Source organism: Natrix helvetica, assembly GCF_964273705.1.
Source record: "Natrix helvetica genome assembly, chromosome: 2".
NCBI lineage: Eukaryota > Metazoa > Chordata > Lepidosauria > Squamata > Natricidae > Natrix > Natrix helvetica.
Genome location: NC_138552.1, coordinates 8280676 through 8300724, shown reverse-complemented (window position 1 = coordinate 8300724; position 20049 = coordinate 8280676). Strand labels below are relative to the sequence as shown.

General features: G+C 44.9%; 1 protein-coding gene across 2 annotated transcripts in view; it reads right to left on the bottom strand.

The window, feature by feature from the left end:
* SLC14A1 (solute carrier family 14 member 1 (Kidd blood group)) overlaps positions 1-20049 on the bottom strand; it is a 49966-nt gene that overhangs the window by 11386 nt on the left and 18531 nt on the right. For both annotated transcript variants that reach the window (XM_081942572.1, XM_081942571.1), the window contains exons 3-5: positions 18859-19048; positions 13252-13380; positions 12328-12520 (exon numbers count right to left, since the gene is read on the bottom strand). In XM_081942572.1, coding sequence (XP_081798698.1) covers positions 12328-12520; positions 13252-13380; positions 18859-19048 — 512 coding nt within the window. The remainder of the gene's footprint in view (positions 1-12327; positions 12521-13251; positions 13381-18858; positions 19049-20049) is intronic.

Below are 20049 nucleotides of genomic sequence, written 5' to 3'. Positions count from 1 at the left end.
CCAAAAAGGCATTAAGAGTTGTAAACCTAATTTTGCGAAGCTTCTTCTCTGATAACATTGTATTACTAACTAGGGCATACAAAACCTTTGCCAGACCAATCCTCGAATACAGCTCGTCTGCCTGGAATCCACACTGTATATCGGACATTGATACAATTGGGCGGGTCAAGAGGTATTTCACGAGAAGAGTACTCGACTCCTCTACTCACAATAAAATTCCCTATGCCACCAGGCTCGAAATGTTGGGCTTGGACAATCTGGAATTGCTCCGCCTGCGGTATGATCTAAACACAGTACACAAAATTGTGTGTTACAACGTCTTACCTGTCAACGACTTCTTCAGCTTCAACCTCAATAATACACGGGCAAACAATAGATACAAACTCAAGGTCAACCGCTCTAAACTCGATTGCAGAAAATGCGACTTCAGCCACAAAGTGGTCAACCCCTGGAATGCTCTACCTGACTCCGTTGTTACATCCTCTAACCCCCACAGCTTCAACCTCAAACTGTCTAACCGTGGACCTCACTCCATTCCTAAGAGGTCCGTAAAGGGGGCGCGCATAAGCGCACCAGCGTACCTTCCGTCCCTATCCTACTGTCCCCATTTATTTGCATTCATTTCTGTCGTTCATATATCGATGATTATACCGGCTATCTTGTACACGTTTGACAAACTAATAAATACAAATAACAAATTAATCGAGCCTTGACTGGATCCATTCCCGAAAAGTATAAACTAGCCTTTTGTTTGCTAAATTCCACCCAGGGATGGACGTGGGACCTTCCCATTCTTTTGAACAAGAAGGTAATGTCAAGCTGCTCTATTTTGCATCTGAACTGGGATGAGTTGAACACGGCAACAATAGACCTATTCTTTAATGAAATCCAATAATTCCTGCCAGTCAGTTTGAGATTGACAGCAAAAAAACAACAACTCGTTATTGCTTTGGCTAAGTCATCAGGGAATGTTCTTGCAAATGACCCTGGCATTCAATTTTGAAGTCTCTTGCCGAGATAAGAATACAAAAAAAAAATATTTCTAATAACTTGTTAATCTTGCATAAATGCCACCTCTCCCTGTAGAAGCTTGAAAGGAAAGGTTTGAATTCCCAAAGCTAGGGAGGACGCAAGGCCTAAACTGTACTTTTCGACAGTGTTTGAGAAACTCAAGGTTGCTTCCAGCTACAGAATCCTATTTTACGATGTTGGAAGGAATGTCCATTTGGGTTGAGCTCCAAGTGGGGAAAAAGACACTGGAGACATGGAGGCTGCTTGGAAAGAGGGTTTAAGGGTGGACAGGACCACATGGCTTGAGCTCCTGAACAGAAAAGGGGGAATCACATGCTTCCAGATGTTGGGTAAAGAAGAACAGAGTGAAGAAGGGGCTTGCTGGGTTTTTTATACTCTGTTCGGCCCCACCTCTCTGTTTCCTGTTCCTGTGTAAGAAATGTATTCTGATTGGTTGTCAGACTCCCAGGGGTGGGGGTGCGGGGGGTGTCTTAGCTAACTTTGTAAATTGTGTGTCTTTTGAGTCCCAAGCTTGGTTGAGTTCCCAGATGCCATGTGGTGAGTTTCTGTTGCAGATGGGTCTGCCTGAAGGAGGTAGATCTTTGTTATGTAGAATAGACTGGCTCAGACCTTTTAATGGCCCATTGACAACGGTGGGGGCTATTAAGAGTGAGTCCGTTTCCTGCCTAAAAACATGTTTCTCCATTTCAGATCCAGGGAAATATGATATTCTGCCTTTTTAATATTTCCCAGGATATTTCATTTTTTCTAGGAGAGGGGTGGGTTTTAACTTCCTACGACAAGAAATTTGCTCCCGTACAGTTAGGTTTCATCTTGCAATCAATACAATACAATACAATAGTAGAGTTGGAAGGGACCTTGGAGGTCTTCTAGTCCAACCCCCTTCCTAGGCAGGAAACCCTATACCGTTTCAGACAAATAGCTATCCAACATCTTCTTAAAGACTTCCAGTGTTGGGGCATTCACAACTTCTGGAGGCAAGCTGTTCCACTGATTAATTGTTCTCACTGTCAGGAAATTTCTCCTCAGTTCTAAGTTGCTTCTCTCCTTGATTAGTTTCCACCCATTGCTTCTTGTTCTACCCTCAGGTGCTTTGGAGAATAGTTTGACTCCCTCTTCTTTGTGGCAACCTCTGAGATATTGGAATAATGCTATCATGTCTCCCCTAGTCCTTCTTTCTCTTAAGCTAAACATACCCAGTTCCTGCAACCGTTCTTCATATGTTTTAGTCTCCAGTCCCCTAATCATCTTTGTTGCTCTTCTCTGCACTCTTTCTAGAGTCTCCACATCTTTTTTACATCGTGGCGACCAGAACTGAATGCAGTATTCCAAGTGTGGCCTTACCAAGGCATTATAAAGTGGTATTAACACTTCACGTGATCTTGATTCTATCCCTCTGTTGATGCAGCCTAGAACTGTGTTGGCTTTTTTGGCAGCTGCTGCACACTGCTGGCTCATATTTAAATGGTTGTCCACTAGGACTCCAAGATCCCTTTCACAGTTACTACTACTGAGTAAGGTATCACCTATACTGTACCTGTGCATTCCGTTTTTGTTGCCTAAATGTAGAACCTTACTCTTTTCACCATTGAATTTCATTTTATTAGATAGTGCCCAATGTTCAAGTTTGTCAAGATCCTTCTGTATCTTAAGCCTATCTTCTGGAGTGTTGGCTATTCCTGCCAGCTTGGTATCATCTGCAAATTTGATGAGTTCCCCATTTATTCCCTCATCCAAATCATTGATGAAGATGTTGAAGAGTACTGGGCCTAAAACAGAGCCTTGGGGTACTCCACTGCATACTTCCCTCCATGTAGATGCAGTTCCATTGAGAACTACACGTTGAGTGCGGTTGGTCAGCCAGTTACCAATCCATCTGGTGGTGATGCTGTCTAACCCACATTCTTCTACTTTATCTAGTAGTAGGTTATGGTCTACCTTATCAAAAGCCTTACTGAAGTCCAAGTAAACTATATCAACGGCATTCCTCTGGTCCACTAATTTTGTCACATTATCAAAGAATGCAATAAGATTAGTCTGGCATGATCTGTTTTTGACAAATCCATGTTGGCTTTTGGCTATTACTTTGTTTGCTTCTAGGTGTTCGCAAATTCGTTGCTTGATTATTTTTTCCAGAATCTTTCCTGGTATTGAGGTTAGGCTGATAGGTCTGTAGTTTCCTGGATCTAATTTTTTCCCTTTTTTGAAGATGGGAACCACATCAGCTCTTTTCCAGTCCTCTGGTAGTTCCCCGGTGTTCCAGGATCTCTGAAAGATATAATTCAGTGGTTCTGAGATCTCGTCTGCTAGTTCCTTCAGAACTCTGGGGTGTAATCCATCCGGTCCTGGTGATTTGAACTCATCTAGGGTAGACAGGTGCTCACTTACCATTTTCTTCCCTATTTCAATTTGTGTTCCTAATTTTGTGGTGCTGCTTTTGATAGGTTGGACTGTTTTATCCCTTTGTGTAAAGACAGATGCAAAACATGAGTTAAATAGTTCTGCTTTCTCCCTGTTGCTTGTCACCTTCTTGCCACTTTCTCCTAGCAATGGACCAATTGTTTCCTTAACTTTTTTCTTGTTTTTAACATGTTGGAAGAAGCTTTTTTTGTTAATTTTTACTTTTGTGGCAAGCCTTTCTTCATTGTGAGCCTTAGCTTTCCTCACTTCATCTTTACAGGCTCGGGCTATTTGCTGATATTCTGCCTTAGTTATGTCCCCCTCCTTCCACTTTTTATACTTACTTTTTTTGTCTTTCAGTTTGTCAGATAGTTGTTTATGCAGCCATGCTGGTTTCTTTTGGGAGCTGTTGTTTTTCTTCTTCATTGGTATTGTGTTAGACTGGGCTTTTCTAATCTCATGATTAACTCTAATCATTTGTTCAGTGACCGGAGGTCAGCCTCTGCTTCGCTTGCTTGCTATCGGCTGCCATAGAAACGGGGAGGGTGGGGGCATGGTATTTGGGATGGGAATAAATGGTACAGGAGGTGATATGGTAAAGGGAGTTTTCTTCTCACCATCTTCTGTGCATGCTGGTGGCCGGTGTTTGGACCTGGTCAAGGTCAACTGTCCTGCATACCAACCTGGTGATGCCTTTTGGAGATGCAACCCACATGATACCTAAGGGAGTTGCAGATCGGACACTGGGATGGGGTCATTGGAGGGAGGAGGCTGGGTTATCATTTGATATGTAATTGTTCACGCCTTTCTGGCTCAGATCTTGCTTTACTTTCCTGCTATCTTTTCATAACCAGGAAAAGTATTTTAATTCCACGAACAATGGAGTTGGGAGTTTTCTTTCTTGGTTATTGATGGAGGCACGCTGGACACCGTTCAAAGTTAGCACAGTTTTGAAAAAAGTGAATTGCGACTGGCCTTCACACTTATGTCCCATGCAGCATCTCCACAGGCACATAATCAAAATTTGGGTGGAACAAAGCTTTAGAAGCAATGCAAAAACACCCCTTCAGAAAAGGAGATAACAAGGAAGATATTAGTCTGGGCAGAAATGGATAGACTAATGTTAGAAATAAAAGGCAAAGGAGAGGGAGAATATTATGACACATGGAACAGATTTTATCAATGGCTGGAAACACAAGGTGGGAGTCGGAACACGAAAAAATTAGGCTACGTAGACCTGGAATGAGATATTATATATGTATTAGAGTGAATATGATGGTCAAAAATAATTGTACAAAACTAGCACTGTGTTCAATATACTCATATGTAAATAATAAAAAAAATATTTTTTAAAAAAAGTTTTGAAGTTTACATTAAATTATAACTTAAAAGAAAATTTCTGTAAGATGATGTATCTAATGTATTTAACTCCAGATAAGTTGTCAAGAATGTATAAAGGCCCCTCAAATGAATGTCGGAAAGGTAAATGCCAAGAAGGGACTTTTTATCCTTTAATCATTTAATTTAATCATTTAGGTCATTTATCATTTGACTGTGTGATCAAAGAAATATTGGAGTAGGATTTCTATCTTAATGCAGAAAATTCTTAAAGTGAATATAGAAAGAAAACCAAGTGGCTAGAAAACAGAAGCCAAAACAGAAAATAGAGAATGTAAATATATGATGATATAAATAATCAATATTATTATAAGCGTTAGCACTACTGATGTATTATAGGACAAGCAATAGGAAGGCAATGCAGAAGGGAGAACTATAAAGGCTAAACAGGAAAGCTGATACAGAAGGCTGTATAATTACTTTAAATTGTTAGGTATGTTTTGTGTTTTGTTTTTTCTGTTTTTAAAGATTAAAACATTCCATAAAAATTATTTTAAAAAAAGAAAACGAAAACCAAGGACTTTTCTTTCGGGTTTAATGGAAGAAGACTTGGAAAAAAAAACAGAACACTGATGTTATTGTATTTTTCGGAGTATAAGACGCACCAAGATTTTGACGAGGCAAATTTTTTAAAAAAGTTTTTGCACTCCACAGACCTCCCAAAAGAGGCCTGTTTTTTGTAAAAACGGGCCCATTTTTTTTCCAAAAAAGGGCATGAATTGCCTTTAGAAGGCTTGTAGAGTGCTCTTGGGGATTGAGGGGAGGGCAAAAATGAGCAAAAACCAGTCCATTTGTCATGAAAACGGGCCCGTTTTTTGTCAAAAAAAGGGCATGCGTAGCTTTTAGGAGGCTTATAGAGTCCTCAGGAGTACTCTGGAAGCCTCCCAAAGGTTATGCATGGCCATTTTGGTGAAGGGGGCAGGGTTTCGGGAGGCCAAAAAATGCTGTATTCAGTGTATAAGACGCACCCAGTTTTTCAGCCTTTTTTGAGGGAAAAAGGTGCGTCTTATACTCCGAAAAATACAGTATATATGTTGACGGCAGCAAGACTACACAAAAAAATGGATGGTTACCTCAATCCCCACAATGGATGAATGGCTGCAAAAACTAATGGAGTTAGCAGAGATGGCTAAATTAACTGCTTTGATCAAATAAATATCTTCATTTCTGCTTGGAAACCACATCTGGACTTTGTGCTTGAGGTGGAAAAAAATGAATCTTTGACCTTGGGTTTTACCAATTAGATAGATTTGTTGTTACAGAAACGGCTAGTTTCTATTATTGTGAAAATGTAAAAAGTTGTGGGTAGATCGTAATGCCTTATTTTATTGCATCAAGGTCAGTGCTTTTTTCTTTCTTTTTCCCTTGCTTTCCCTCACGACCGTGTTTCCCTGAAAATAAGACAGGGTCTTATTTTCTTTTTACCCACAAAACATAGCTTGGGCCTTATTATGAGGGGAGGGTTTATTGTTTTGGGATTGCCGGGCAGCTGCTCTCTTGCAAGCGGGCTCCCAAAAAGCCGGGCACAGCCTCAGGGGTGAGTGGCTGTGTTGTGCCTATAATATTGAAATTGGATATAAATTGTAAACAGTGATTAAGAAAGGAGGTTTAGAAACTTTGTTATCAAACATAATTAATTTTTATTTAGAACGTTTCACAAAGGTAGAATGTTGTTGGATGATATTGAAAATAGACAATGGAATGCCATTATGTGCTTTTGCTTTGCATTTTGGAATATTTGTTATAAAGGGATGTTAAAACAACTATAGTCATATGAAGGATGAGGTAGGATGATAGTAATTTATATATATAAATATATTTGATGTAAAATATATAATTTGATATGGATTATAGGTGATGACTGTGGAAGGGATGCACGAAAGTTCTTTGTAACCAATTGACCCACTTTTTTATAATTTGTAATGGAATATGTTTTGATGGTGTTTGTTGTGTCTTGTTTGTTTGTGTCTAGTCAAAAAATAAATAAATAAAATTAAAAAAAAAAGATGTGTGGACTTACAACTCCCCAAATCCCCCAGGCCAGCATGGCTGCCTGGAGGATTCTGGGATTTGAAGTCCATACATATTAAAGCCGCGATGGCGAACTTATGACAGATGTGCCACAGATGGCATGCAGAGCCCTCTCTACAGGCATGCCAGCCATCGCCCCAGCCCAGCTCCACTACGCATGTGCATGCCAGAGTCTTAGGGTCTCTGCCATGCATGAGTGGGAGGTGGGGTGCATACATTGGGGGGGGGGTTGTGCATGTGTGCCCCCCTACACCTAATTTGGGGTCTAGAAGGCCACCTGCACCAACCTGGAAGTCAAAACTGGGCATAGGGGCACTGCATGAGCCCCCACCACACGCCCCATTTTGGGCCTGGAAAGCCTCCTGCCCCAGCCTGGAAGCCAAAAATGGGTGAGGGGGGGGGCAGGGCGCATGTGCAGCGGATGTGCAGGCTTGCACGGGGGCAGGGCACATGCACGGGGGGGGGGCGTTTGCATTGCATTTTTTGGGTTTGCGCATACGCGCGCTTTGGACATCAGCACCAAAAAGGTTAGTCATCACTTGTCTAGAATGCCACTTATCTGAAATGGTCTAGGAGGTTCTCCTGCTTGAGCAGGGGGCTGGACTAGAAGCCTCCAAGATCCCTTCCAGCTCTATTCTGATTGGCTGATTGATTTGGATTATTGCAATATACTCTATATGGGGCTCCTCTTGAAGACCATGTAGAAGACTGATGGCTAACGTTTTTGTCCTCGCTTGCCGAAAGCATGCGCGCCCAAACTCATAATGCAATGCGCGCATCACACACACACACATGCCCCACGCCCCCTGTGCCTCCCCCTGTGACCCATTTTGGGCCTAGCAGCCCTCCCTGAAGCCTCCTGGGACCAAAAATGCAGCGGGGGAGGCGCTGCCCCCCTGACCACCACGCATGACCTCCCGCTCACCTGCGCATCCGCGCACGTCTCCCACATGCATGGCAGAGACCTGAAAATCAGCTGGCCAGCGGGAGGCTCGTGCGCATGCACAGTGGAGCTGAGCTGGGCGAGGGCTGGTGTGCCCGTAGAGAGGACTCTGCGTGCCATAGATTCACCGTCACGGATCCAGACGTTACAAGTGGTCCAGAATGCAGCAATGCCTGCAGTTTTGTGCCTCTAGATTTGGCGAGGTAAAACCTCTGTTGTGTGACTTGCACTGATTCACTGGTTTCCTTCTTTGTACAGTTCAAGGTGATGATTACTACTTTTAATAGTGCCTATATGTCACTAAGCTAGCTGCAGAACTACCTCAGTGTCGAGGGGCGGCGCCTAGGAGTAGAGCCTTCTCTGCGGCGGGCCCAGCCCTGTGGAATGACCTCCCTCCGGATATTAGGAATACCTCTGACCTCCGCTCCTTTCGTATAAAGCTCAAGACCCACCTATTCCAAGTAGCTGGCCTGGCTCAACTTTGATCTAACTATATCGCTCCTGACGGGTTTTTTATTTGGGTATTTTAATTGTATTCAATTATTTAGGGGTTTTTAAACATTGTGATTTTAATTGTTTTTATTCATTAGCCGACCTCCTCCTTGTACATGTCTTGGTATACGTCTTTGTTATATGTATGTCTTGTCTATATATGTATTTCATATGTTTTATTGTACGCCGCCCCGAGTCCTTCGGAAGAGGGTGCGGCTAAGAAATAAATATTTATTATTATTATTATTATCTTGCTATCTGCCCATCCCACTAGATCAGATAGGATAGGTGTGCTCCAAGACCCATCCCGGAAATATTGTTATCTAGTTAGCTAGACTTTGGAAACACAGTTTTTTTCCCCATGTTTGCCCCCTTTTTTATAATCATAGAATCCTAAGGTTGGGAGGAACCGTGGAGGTCTTCTAGTCCAACCCTCTGACACAGGCAGGAGTTTTAATACCATCCCAGGCAAATGGTTCTCCAATCTTTTCTTGAAAATCTCCAGTGAAGGAGCATTCACAACTCCAGAGGCAAGCCATTCCCTGGATTAATTGCTTTCACTATCAAGAATAACAGTGTTGGAAGGGACCTTAGAGGTCTTCTAGTCCAACCCTTGAAGCCAAGGGTTGGACTAGAAGCCAAGTAAACAGAGCGGTCACCAAATAACTGTGCCACGAAAGCAGTTTTTCCTGCACTTTAATCCACACAAAAGGTATTTGTTATTCATGACAATGTCAAAGCAGTATGTTGGAAAACTGCCTCTGTGGGCTGGGTTAGGAAATATTATTATGGCACTTGACTTTATAGGTGGTGTAAACTGCCTACAATGATATCACCCTAATTGGGCATAATTAACATGTTATAACATACCATATATATTTTTATTTATTTATCAGCACAAATACAACACAAACATAGCAAAGGCAACATTAAAAAATAAAAATATGTTTTTCTGCCTGGATGGTCTTCTGTAATGAGCCGAAGGACAGAAAGGGGGAGTAGTGAGATCCCTCCCATATTTGGGCATACCAGGGGTTGTAACACAAATACACACACACACACACACACACACAGTATAATATACTTTCTGACTTCTAAGAATTATGGAAACTTTGATAGCTCAACCTGATTGGATAAAAGATTGAAGGCCACCAGTAGCTGGCTAACAAACTCCCCCCTCTCTCTCCTACCATCTATCATCTCTCTCTCTCTCTCTATCATCTCTGCCTGCTTGCCTGCCTGCCTGCCTGCCTATCTATCTATCTATCTATCTATCTATCTATCTATCTATCTATCTATCTATCTATCTATCTATCTATCATCTATCTATCTATCTATCTATCTATCTATCATCTATCTATCTATCTATCTATCTATCTATCTATCTATCTATCATCTATCTATCTATCTATCTATCTATCTATCTATCTATCTATCTATCATCTACCATCTATCATCTCCCCCCCTCTCATCTACCATCTATCATCTCTCTCTCTCATCTCTGTCATCTACCACCATCTATTATCTCTCTCCCATCCACCATCTCTCTCTCTCTCTCTCTCTCTCTCTCTCTCTATCTATCTATCTATCTATCTATCTATCTATCTATCTATATATATATATAATCTCTCTCTCTCTCATCTACCATCTATCACATCTATCTATCTATCTATCTATCTATCTATCTATCTATCTATCTATCTATCTATCTATCTATCTATCATCTATCTATCTATCTATCTATCTATCTATCAATCATCTATCATCTATCATCTCTTTCTTTCTTTCTTTCTTTCTTTCTTTCTATCTATATCTATCTATCTATCTATCTATCTATCTATCTATCTATCTATCTATCTATCTATCTATCATCTATCATCTCTCTCTCTCTCATCTACCATCTATCACCTCTATCTATCTATCTATCATCTATCTATCTATCTATCTATCTATCTATCTATCTATCTATCTATCTATCTATCTATCTATCTATCTATCATCTATCTATCTATCTATCTATCTATCTATCTATCTATCTATCTATCATCTATCATCTATCATCTCTTTCTTTCTTTCTTTCTTTCTTTCTTTCTATCTCTATCTATCTATCTATCTATCTATCTATCTATCTATCTATCTAAATAAATTGGGGTTATACTGTAGGTGTGCATAGACCAAAAGGTCTCGTTTAGACATTGATTATATGTATTTACTTTTATTTGATTGTAAAAGAATTTTATGGTATTTTAAACGAGTTGCATGATTGCCCATCTTAAAATAGCCCTGGGTGTCTCACAACAATAAAAATGTGAAAACTATAAAAACATAAAAGACTAAAACTCAGTGCCCCGGCCATTCTCCTGGAGTGACCCCCAGCAACTGTCAGAATTCTCCACCACTTGACCCGATAGCCTGGGTGAAGACCCAAATCTTGATACTCTTTCAGAAGGCTGGATGGGTGGGAGGTCTTTTGGATTGTTGGGGGAGGATGAGATAGGAAATAAGGAGGAATCTAGGAGTCCCAGTGGACAACCATTTAAATAGGAGCCAGCCATGTGCTCATATGTGCAACTGTCTACCAAAAGAGCCAACGCAATCCTGGGCTGCATTAACAGAGGGAGAGGGACTAGGGGTGACATGACAGCAGTCTTCCAATATTTCTCCAACTAAGGAGGAATTTCCTGACAGTGAGAACAATTAATCAGTGGAACAACTTGCCTCCAGGAGTTGTGATTGCTCCAACATTGGAAGTTTTTAAGAAGAGTCTGGATAACCATTTGTCTGAAGTGGTGTAGGGCTGTGATGGCGAACCTATGGCATGCGTGCCAGAGATGGCACACAGAGCCCTCTCTGTGGGCACGCGTACCATGGCCAGCTGGTTTTCGCGAGTGCTGAAGTACTGGAAAATGGCACAAAAACCAGCCAAAACTGCCCAAAAAACAGGCCATTTTAGACCATTTGGGTCATTTTTAGGGCCGTTTTTTTTTTGGCGTCTTCAGGCCATTTCTGGCCCAGAAAACGAGCCAAAATAGCTTGAAAATAGCTCTGAAAATGGCCCAGAAATTGCCCTGAAAATTGCCTGGAAAATGACCTCCAAGGTCCCTTCCAACTCTGTTATTCTATTCTATGATGCTGTTGGGTTTCTAGCAGAGTTTATGAACCAGTGGTGCAAACAGAACCATAGAGTTTTGCAGGAGAAAACATGACAGGCAAAGGAGAACTCTATGGAAAGGGATGTTTTCGCTGGCAGAGGAATTGCAGGCAGAAATGGAACTTGGGAGCCCGTTTTCATTGGCAGAATGCTCAGGCCCCCACAGGCGTCTCCGCCGTGAGTGACGTTGAGCTTGCCATGCCCACCCTGGCCACACACACCCTGCCCCCCCAGGTCAAACACAACCAGGATAGGGCCCTCAATTAAACCGAGTTTGACACCCCTGTCCTAGGCATTCTATACAATGCCAGCATTTCACAGATTGTTAGCAAGAGATGCATAGCAGTAACCAAGCCATCAGTGGTGGGTTTCAGCCGGTACAGCCTGGTACACCCGTACCGGTAGTATTTGGGAGCAGCGGCCACCATACAATGGCTCATTTGGCCCACCAGCGTTCCATACCTGTTTTTAAGGCAAGCGGGCCAATTGCGACAAGCAGCTGGATGTCGCAGGGGCAGTGGAGTGCATTTCAGGCTCCTGCACAAACGCACCACGAGCAGCGCACTGGTAGTGAAGGTGAGAACAACTCACCACTGCAAACGATCCAGGTCAATGCCCTTGCGGTATTCACACTTATGTGAAGCTTCTTCCTTTAGAGCAGTGTTTCTCAACCTTGGTGACCCTAAGTCCTGTGGACTTCAACTTTCAGAATCCCCCAGCCAGCACAGCTGGCTGGGGAATTCTGAGAGTTGAAATCCACAGGACTTAAAGTCATCAAGGTTGAGAAACACTTGCTTTAGAGGTTCCTCCCCCTCCTCCCCCTGCACACACACACCAAAGGACGCACACAGCAAGGGGTATGCGATGGGTATCATCTTACCATAGACACTTGAGTGCCGGTCCAAGAGTTGTTGGGCAAAGAGGCGGTTGGTTCTATCAGCGTGGTAGGGAAGAAAGAATTATAATGGCCGGTGGCCCCGAGAAACAGACTCAGAGCCAAGTTGAAAGGCAGCGTGAAAACCGGAAGGTCCCATTTGCTGAAGAGCGAAGCTAAAGCGCTGGTAAAGATGGGGCTGAAAAAGAAGAATAGGAACAATTGGAGAAAGTGTACAGACATTTTTGTTATAGTCTTTGCCAATATCATAAAATCAGGACAAAGGATAGAAATATTACCAGATCTCTCATTTCTCATTTGCTTACACACATACACCCCCCCCACACACACCAGTGGTAGGTTCTGGATCCCGTCATAACCAGTACGCTGCGATGGGGCCCGAGGTCCACCTCGGACACCCTTGTTACGCACGCATGCGCACTCAACCGCCCTGCGATGCCCCAGCTGCTTGAGCAGGTCGCGCAGGCACCGTATGCTATGCTCATGTGCGCAATTGGCCAGTTTCCCTCAAAAAGAGGTAAGGAATACAGGCGGGCAGAGGGTCCCACCGAAACACCATTCCGGTACGGTGGCCACTGTTCCCAGCTGCCATTAGTATGCCCGTACCGGGCCATACCGCCCGGAACCCACCACACACACACACACACACACACACACACACACTGAGTGGTGTGGTGACCTAGAGGTGGAGCTCTTGCCTCACAATCAGGTGGCTGTGAGTTCAATCCTAGGTAGAGGCAGATATTTGTCTCTCTGGGCACGCCGAGAATATATCTGCTGAATAGAACTCTGCATTGGCAACAGGAAGAGCATCTGGCCAGTAAACACTCCGCTCCATTCAGATGCCCAGACTCCATCCTGCAAGGGATTATCGGGTCATTAAATGAAGATGATGATATATAGACTCACCAGGTCATGGACATGAGAATAACAGGAAGTAGGAGCCACCAGTAATATTCCCCCTTGTCTGAGAAAACAGCCATCAACATCCCGACAAGGACACCGTTGTAGCCATGAAGTCCAGCAGCAATTGCAGATCTAGGTAGCAAGCATGGAGAGAAGTTACTTTGCAAATGTACTGTATTTTTCGGACTATAAGATGCACCGGAGTATAAGACAGATGATGATTTTGAAGAGGTAAATTAAAAAAGTTTTTGCACTCTGCAAGCCTCCCAAACCTTCAGCCCACCTTGTTTTTTTTGCAAAAAAAAAAATGGCATGCATTGGCTTTGGGAGGCTTGTAGAGTGCTCCTGGGGGCTGGGGGAGGCAAAAATGAGCAAAATTTGATTTTTTTGATTTGATTTTATTGAATTTATAGACCACCCCCTCTCCCCGAAGGGACTCGGGGCGGTGTACAGACAGAAGCTAAAAAAAACCCGTATACACAATAAAAATATATTAGAAACCCCTTAAAAACAAATTAAATATGGAGTCTGTACAATACTAGTAAAAATTAAAAAACAGCTTAAAAAGTTTACCCCCCAAAATTTAAAATACCGGCCAGGAGGATTGAAGATTAAAACTACGATTGGGCCAGGCCAGCTAATTGGAACAGGTGGCTCTTGAGTTTCTTGCGGAAGGAGCGGAGATCGGTGGTAGTTCTGATGTCGGGGGGGAGTTCATTCCAGAGGGTCGGGCCCATCACAGAGAAGGCCCTACTCCTGGGCACCGCCCGCTGGCATTGCTTAGTGGACGGCACCCGGAGGAGTCCCTCTCTGTGAGAGCGAATTGGTCGCAGGGATGTATGGGGTAGGATGCGATCCCGCAGATAGCTAGGTCCTGTGCCATGGAGCGCTTTAAAGGTGATAATCAACACCTTGAAATGCACCCGAAAAGCCACAGGTAGCCAGTGCAGCTCGCGCAGGAGAGGTGTTATATGGGAGTACCTGGTACTTCCCATGATTGCCCGCGCGGCCGCATTCTGGACCAGCTGCAGCCTTCGGGTGCATCTCAAGGGGAGCCCCATGTAGAGAGCATTGCAATAGTCCAGGCGGGACATCACAAGCGCGTGAGTGACTGTGTGAAGGGCGTCCCAGTCCAATAAGGGATGCAATTGGCGCACCAGGCGAACCTGGTGGAACGCCCCCCTAGCCATGGCTGTCACATGGTCATCCATCGAAAGCCGGGCATCCAGGAGGACGCCCAAATTGCGCTCCCGATCCACGGGGGCCAGTTGTTCGCCCCCAATGGCCAGTGATGGGACCCACTGGTTGAACCGGGGCGCCGGTAACCACAGCCACTCCGTCTTGGAGGGGTTGAGTTTGAGTCTGTTGCTTCCCATCCAGACCCGTACGGCCTCCAGGCACCGGGACATCACTTCGACGGCATCGTTGGGGTGGTTCGGGGTAGAGATGTACAGCTGAGTATCATCCGCGTACAGATGATACTCAACCCCAAAACCACGAATGATCTCACCCAACGGCTTCATATACGTGTTGAACAGGAGAGGCGAGAGGACCGACCCCTGTGGCACCCCACAAGTGAGTGGCCTCAGGGTCGACCTCTGCTCCCCTGCCAGCAAGCATTGCGTCCGGCCGGAGAGGTAGGAGGAGAACCACCGCAGAACGGTGCCCCTTACCCCCAGCCCCTCCAGACGACACAATAGGATACCATGGTCGATGGTATCGAAAGCAGCTGAGAGATCTAATAGGACCAGGATGGAGGAGCAACCCCCATCCTTGGCCCTCCAGAGATCATCCACCAACGCGACCAAGGCCGTCTCCGTGCTGTGACCGGGCCGGAAACCGGACTGGCGCGAGTCTAGATAATCAATTTCCTCCAGGTGGCGAGGGAACTGTTGCGCCACCACACTCTCTACAACCTTTGCCAAAAAGCAAAGGTTGGAGACAGGACGATAGTTGGTTAACATAGCTGGATCCAGGGAAGGCTTCTTGAGTAGGGGTCTCACCACCGCCTCTTTCAAGGTGGCCGGCAAGGACCCCTCTCTCAAGGAAGCGTTGACTACCTCCTGGAGCCAGCCTCGTGTAACCTCCCAGGATGCCAGTATAAGCCAGGAGGGACACGGGTCCAGTAAACATGTAGTGGCTCGCAGTCGCCCACGCAACCTGTCCATATCATCATCAGCAACAGGGTCAAACTCCTCCCAGAATGGTCCCTCAAGATTCGCCTCCAACGTCTCCCCTGGACTACTGGAGGGGACCCACTCGCTACGGATTTGAGCGATTTTGTCCTGCAGATATTCCCCAAATTCCTCTGCTCTACCCTGCAAGGGGGCTTCCCGCGGCCTCTGCGAAAGGAGGGAGCGGGTCACCCGAAACAGGGCGGCAGGGCGGTTATCTGCGGACGCAATAAGAGCGGCACAATATTGACACTTGGCCACTCTTAATGCCACAAGGTAGGTCCGTAAATAGGCTCTTACCTCTGTTCGGTCAGATTCGGAGCGTGAAGATCTCCATCTGCTCTCTAGGCATCTCTTGTGGCGCTTCATCACCCTTAGCTCCTCGGTAAACCAAGGAGCCAGGGTGACTCACTGCCACAGGAGAGGCCGCAAAGGCGCAACCCGGTCCAAGGCCCCGGTAGCCGCATTGTTCCATGCGGCCACCAGGTCCTCCATCCGGGAGCGGGTCAGGGCTACAGGAAGTGGCCCAAGTTCCATCTGGAACCTATCAGGTTCCATCAGTCGCCTGGGGCAGAACCATCTAGGACCTTCTGGTTCCGCCTCCCCGCGATGGGGGGTAGCGCCTGGGAAGTCGAGCCGGAGAAGTGAGTGATCTGACCATGACAGGGGTGTAATAACTAAATCCCCTATTCCCAGATCACTCTTCCACTGGCCAGAGACAAAAATAAGGTCCAGTGTGTGGCCTCCCTCGTGTGTGGGGCCCTGAATTATTTGGGTCAGGTCCATGGCTGTCATGGAAGCCATGAACTCCCGAGCCACCTCGGATGATTCGCCTATCGACGGCAGGTTGAAATCCCCCATAACCAATAGCTTGGGGGTCTCAACCGCCATCTCTGCAATCATCTCGAGGAGCTCTGGCAGGGCCGCTGATGCATAGCGAGGAGCCAAGTATACAATCAGCAAGCCCAACTGTCTCCCTGGGCCCCACTTCATGCCAAGAGACTCACACCCAGATATCTGTGGCACAGTGAACTCTCTCGGCTCCAGACCCTCCCGTATAATCACCGCTACCCCACCACCCCTACCCAGGGCCCGCGGCTGATGGAATGCACGGTATCCTGGTGGGCACATTTCCACGAGGGGTAAACCCCCCTCGTGGCCCAACCAGGTCTTCGTTATCCCTGCAAGGTCCGGCACCCCCTCTGAGATCAGATCATTAATGAGGGGGGCCTTATTGACAACGGACCTCGCATTGCATAACATCAGCCTCAGGCCCTGGCTCTGTAGATCCTGGCCACCTAGGGTGCAGGGGTTGGTACAAATGACCGGCCGTGTGCAACGGCCACGGGCTCCCAACTGGCTACAGAATCTTCGTCTACCCTCGCACCCACCCCTCCCTACAATCGTTGGGATAAAAAGACCCTCTAATGGAACGTTATTCTCCCCCCCTCCCCCGCTCCGCTCACTTCCCTCCCGACCACACCTGTTTGCCTGGCACTAACCCCACTCATGGCCTGGTTAACCCTCCCCCCCCCACCCTGGAGCCCACTAAAACATTTAAATAGCATCTGGTTAAAAACCCCCTAAGTCTCCGCTTCCTCCACCTCTCTGGATTAATAAATCCGTCATCAAGGTGGGCCCTCGAAAGGGCGGAGGGCCATACCTGCGGGAGGGGGGACTCCCGCAGTGAAATCAGGTCTGACCTCAGATACATGGTAAGCTTATGACTTCAGCAGGGCCTAAGATCATTTCTAGGTGCTGTCGATGTTGTGGCATGTATGCCTTTAAGACCAGTATAAAATTAGAAGGCCAGGGCTCCAATGCGGGTAGAGGTTGTCAAGTGCCATTAGACCACAATCCTGGATGGGGGGGGATGGTAGGCTGGTCAGATGGTCTATAAATGGTCTATAAATGGAGGCTGGTGGGTGGTAAGTGGTGGGCGGCGAGGGGCAGATGGTCCATAGTTGGTAATAAGCAGGGGGGCAGGGGCATTTTTTGCTTTTTTTGCCCTCCCCAGCCCCCAGGAGCACTTTGCAGGCCTCCCAAACCCTCTGCACATCCATTTTTGCAAAGGGGACAGGTTTTTGATAAGCCAAAAATGCTGTATTCAGTGCATAAGATGCACCCAAATTTTCACCCTCTTTTTTTGGGGAAAAAGGTCTGTCTTAGACTCTGAAAAACTCATGCAGATCTACCATTTGGAATGTGCATATCTTCAAAGTCAAGCAATTTTAAAAAATGAACACCAATTTTGTGGGTTCCTATAGAAATTGAGCAAATAAATACATGTTATGTCCTCTTGGCTCCAAACATTTCAGTAAAGCTCTCCATCTAAAATTCAAAATGGTCTTCTTACTGGCTTAATGGCTTAATAAAGAAGTGGATACATTACAGTATTTTTCCTAGTTTGATAACTATATTTGAGCTTAGCTAACTCCCTTTTTAATGTAATCTTATATTGGAAAGGCTGGTCAAAGATCATAATAAAAATATTAGATTTGATTTGGTTGCATGAATGTTGCTACTGATTTATTTATTTATTAGAATTTGTCAAACAAAAATGAGAACAAGAATAAAAAATAAAAACAGAGTGACAGGGATGATAGGCACGTAATTGCACTTATGCACGCCCCCTCTACTGACCACTTAAGTATGAAGTAAGGTCCATGGAAGCCAACTTGTGACTGAAACTCTGAAAATTTGTAGCTGAAACAACTGAACCAGGTAGAACATTCCAAACTTTGACAACTCAATTACAGAAATCATATTTTTTACAGTCAAGTTTAGAACTATTTACATTGAGTTTAAAATGGTTGTTTGTGCATGTGTCAGCGTTCCAAATATCATGCAGAATTAAATCATTGTCCAAGGCAAAGTTATCCTTAAAACTCCAATTTAATAAGACAGACATGTTGGCATTATGCTGTGAAATTTCAACTCTAATGTACATCCTGTGGGTTCACCCAGTTGAAAGTTCATCATCTATCCCCACACCCCATAATTCATCACATGTTCCAATCTTCATCTTCCACGCTGGCATGTACACCCCTCTGCTTCCGGTCAAGTGTCGAGGTACTGAGACAAAAGACGACCTTGAGCTTCTAAGAAGAACCACAACAATACATTCCACAATCCTACTCCTTTCTATTCCACCCACTCCCAACTACTACACTAATGAAACACATAGGGAATTATAAGAAAGTGTGGCAGGCCAAAGATCCTAAAAGGAACATAACTACAGGCCTGACAGCATGTATTATTGCGATTAAAACAAAAAAAATCATTGACAGGTAAAACATTACTACGTTTAATTTATATGCAATACCTCAGTCGACTGCAGTTTAAGTTAGGAGAAATATTGGAGAAATCCAGTGGCTAGTTTTATCTGAGCATTGGAAGAGGAGGAGGAGGAGGAGAAAATTAGAGGACAGCCTACCTCTCTTGGCTTAGAATAACTGCAGTTAAAGTTGAGACAATCACTCCAGTGCAACACATGAGCGTCAGCCAACGGCTCTGCACCAGGAATCCAATAAGCAGGATGATGCCACTGAGTGGATTGTTGACAAACATCACTTGAGAAACACCCCGCAAAAGCCAATCAACAAATTGGAGGGCCACAGGCTTATCTGAAAGAGAAAGCATTTGACAATGTATGATGTGATGTGATATGATGGTACAATATGAGTAATATACAGGATAGATGTTCCTGTAGAAAGGAATATAGAGATGACCTTGATGGATGGAGGGAGGGAGGGATGGAGGGATGGAGGAAGGGAGGAAGAGCAAAGGAGGGAGGGTAACTCCCGCTACCAAACTGGTAGTGAAGAAAATAGGATACCATTACTGAGTCACACTATAACAACTACAGGGCAAAATGTCCTCGACTCTCTTAAAAGGAATGTTATTTAGACTATATATCTCCCATATAATCCCCCCTCCCATTTTCCCACAGCATGAAGTGTGGCAGGCCTGAAGGCCCAATGCAAAAGATGGCTTCCAGGCCTGACAGCTGACTGGGGAAATTCTGGGAGTTGAAGTCCTTCAAAGATGCTAAGGTTTGGGAAGCCCTGAGATAGAGGTGAAAGGTCTACCTGGATAGGGCGATGGAAGCGCTGATTCATTTTCTTTTTATTGTACCTTCTTTTCTACTGAATTATCTTTGACCTGGAAACGATGAGACAGCACAACAAGTGGCGTGTTTATTTTTGTGCTAGGCAAATAAACACTTAGCAATTCATACAAAGTGCAATTTCAGTTGCTTACTCGTAGCCCAGGGTTCAGTAATCTCTGCCTGGGTGGCTTATAAAAGTGATAATCGCCATAAAGAGCAAGGATGCTATATGGTAATAAAATGCTTCCTTTGGGGAAAAAATAGCAGCAATAACACAGAGCCAGTTTGTGGTAGAGGTTGAGGTGCTCGCCTAGAGGAGACCGAAAGTTCTAGTTCTGCCTTAGGTACAAAAGCTGGCTGGGTGACTTTAGGCCAATGATCAGGGCACTGAGTTCTAATCCTGCCTTAGGCATGAAAGCTAGCTAGGTGACTTTGGGCCAATCACCGGATGACTGTGAGTTCTAGTCCTGCCTTAGACATGAAAGCTGGTTACAGATCTTGAGGACAATCACCAGG